The 561-nt window shown below is 57.0% G+C and overlaps 1 protein-coding gene across 1 annotated transcript in view; it reads left to right on the top strand.

The window, feature by feature from the left end:
• NLRP6 (NLR family pyrin domain containing 6) overlaps window positions 1–561 on the top strand; it is an 8,048-nt gene extending 7,487 nt beyond the window's left edge. Inside the window, exon 7 of the mRNA XM_009288178.1 lies at window positions 471–561. Within this exon, the coding sequence (XP_009286453.1) occupies window positions 471–561 (91 nt within the window). The remainder of the gene's footprint in view (window positions 1–470) is intronic.

The raw sequence follows: 561 nt of genomic DNA, 5'->3' as shown, positions 1-561 counted from the left end.
CAAAACTGGGGGGGGGGGCGGAACATGTTTCATCAGCCCCAAAGCAGGCAGCAGAGATGGTTGCTCCGTGTGACGGCACCTTTCTCGCCCCAGGGCTGGCCCTGCCGATGCCAACTCCTTGCCCGGCGTGGCGGGCAGAGGCAAGGCAGGGGTTGCCTTGACCCAGCTAAGTGAACGCTGGGACCATGGAGCCCAACTCTGGCTGCCAGGGCAGGACCCTGCCGGGTGCCCAGTGCCTTGGTGGAGCTGTGGTTACCCAACCGAGAGGGCTCCATGGACCAGCCCTAGCCTCGGTCTCCCCCACGCTCCCTGCTTGCTGAAGCAGAAAAAGCCAGCTAGGACAGGGGCCAGACAACACCAGAAAAACCCCACAGTGGCTGCTTTTTGTCCTTTTTTTTTGGCTGTGCAATGTCGTGGCCAACAGTCAATAGCTTGTGTGGCTTTAACCTCTTTCCTTCTCCTCTCCAAAGGCTGAAGAAGTCTGGATTCAACGAAGAGACGTTACAGAAGCTGGCTGCTCTGAAAGAAGTAAAACCCAACCTGAATATAGGATACATTTGA

The sequence above is a fragment of the Aptenodytes forsteri genome, unplaced genomic scaffold, assembly GCF_000699145.1.
Source record: "Aptenodytes forsteri isolate BGI_AS27 unplaced genomic scaffold, ASM69914v1 Scaffold329, whole genome shotgun sequence".
Classification (NCBI taxonomy): Eukaryota; Metazoa; Chordata; class Aves; order Sphenisciformes; family Spheniscidae; genus Aptenodytes; species Aptenodytes forsteri.
The sequence above is the reverse complement of the archived record's forward strand: the minus strand, read 5'-3'. Positions and strand labels throughout refer to the sequence as shown.